We start from the raw sequence: 1,717 nt of genomic DNA, 5'->3' as shown, positions 1-1,717 counted from the left end.
TCAAGAATCGGTGTTTTGCATTCTTTTAGTCTTGCATATAAGTATTCTATAGTGAATCACATACACCATGGGACATATTCACATACCCTTTCCCAGAATACATGTTCTTCCTATCCTAAATCAACTAAACCAATTAAATATTTGGGCTTAAACCTAAATATGGCTTCAAACAGAACCAAAAACTAAAAAAAAACACCACTAGTATTTATCTTTTAGAGAAATGCTTCACTCAGCAACCTCTTGAATGATACTCAGAGCGCGCTTCAGCTTCATCTTCAGCCGCGACCGTGCCGCCACCACGCCGATCTTCTCTGGGCTCATCGGCGACACGGCGAACTCCCCGAGCGTCCGCTCGTTAAGCTTCTCGTTCAGCAGAACATCCTCGCCGTCTTCCACCTCCTCGTGCATCGGCATGACGCGCACCTTCTTCCTCCCGCCGCTGAGGCGCCCCCGCCTCCGCTGCGGCTTCTTGGCCGCGATCGCCGAGCTCGCTCGCACCGCAAGCGAGGCCATCTCGGCGCTGGATAGCGGCCGCCCGAGCAACGCCGCCGGGAGCACGAAGTATATCTGCCCCGACTGGAGTACCTCCCCGGATGCCAGCGCCGGAGGGCTCTGGTCGAAGTAGAGCGCGTCGGAGCTGCACACGAAGAAGGACGCGGCGCTGCCGCCGAGCACGTTGGAGACGGTGACGCGTGGGCTGGCCGGGAGCTCCTTCAGCGATCCGTCGGCGGCAATGACCCTAACAGGCGCCGGCTGGTGTGGCTGCTGCGAGAGGCTGCCTCCGCGGTTGGAGAAGCAGGAAAGCTTCGCTCCCATGGAATCTTTGCGTGTGCACAAGTGTTGAGAATAGTTTTTGAAGTTCGTTGGTGCGGAGAGATTAAAGGATGGTCGCGCATATATGGAGGTTACGTGCTGAGATCAGAGAAGCGACAAGAAAAGGAAGACATGACTTATCACTTCAATCCTTTGCTTCTTATCCAATTGTATAACAGCACATGCACTGCTTGGAAATTCCTCCTTTTTCTTTTTTGCGGGTAAACTCAAAATTTATTCCCTAGTATAATAGGATTACAGTCAGCTAAGACTAAATCTGAAATACAGTATTTTGTTTTTCTTAAAGGGAAATTTATTAATATTAAGTACTCTCTGCACCAATAAGATGCCTAAAAACATTCAAGATGCACACAGCAAAAAAGAAGAGAAAAAAAGACCCTGCCATGGTGAACAACCACCCGCAGTAGCAACACTCTAACCACTACCAAAGACAACACCCAGACAAGGAAGAAGGTTCTCCAAAAGCAACGCCTCCAGAAAGGAAACAATGCACCAGCGTTGTTGTTGCCCGATCAGAGATCGTAGATTTTCACCCTGAAGAAAGACCGTGTTCCCAAAACAATGACTCGACAAGGTCACTGCTAGGCACAAACAATAAAGGCCAGACCTTGGGTTTTCACCCTAGAAATCACGACTCGGTACTCAAAGGAGCACCACCAACAAAATGTCCTCCAATGCTGCCGCCCCCACTTGCAAAGGCTACCACTACAGGTCACGCGTCACCAGGCTCACAGGAACTCGTGTTCGGTCTGGACGGGAGCATACCCGGCAAGCCAAATCTGACACAACTGCCTGTGAAGCAAAGTCTTCGTCTCATCCAAGACCCGCCTTCGCCACTTGCAGGTCCTCCAATCACGCCATGGCATTCTCCGCATCTGTTGAT

General features: G+C 50.6%; 1 protein-coding gene across 1 annotated transcript; it reads right to left on the bottom strand.

The window, feature by feature from the left end:
* Positions 1 to 948, bottom strand: LOC123144258 (uncharacterized). Its single transcript, XM_044563343.1, has one exon. The coding sequence runs from the start codon at positions 814 to 816 to the stop codon at positions 226 to 228; it is 591 nt and encodes a 196-aa protein (XP_044419278.1). The 5' UTR covers positions 817 to 948; the 3' UTR covers positions 1 to 225.
* Between the last annotated feature and the right edge of the window lie 769 nt (positions 949 to 1,717).

The sequence above is a fragment of the Triticum aestivum genome, chromosome 6D (genome assembly GCF_018294505.1).
Source record: "Triticum aestivum cultivar Chinese Spring chromosome 6D, IWGSC CS RefSeq v2.1, whole genome shotgun sequence".
Taxonomy (NCBI): domain Eukaryota; kingdom Viridiplantae; phylum Streptophyta; class Magnoliopsida; order Poales; family Poaceae; genus Triticum; species Triticum aestivum.
This window is presented reverse-complemented; position numbering and strand designations above follow the sequence as displayed.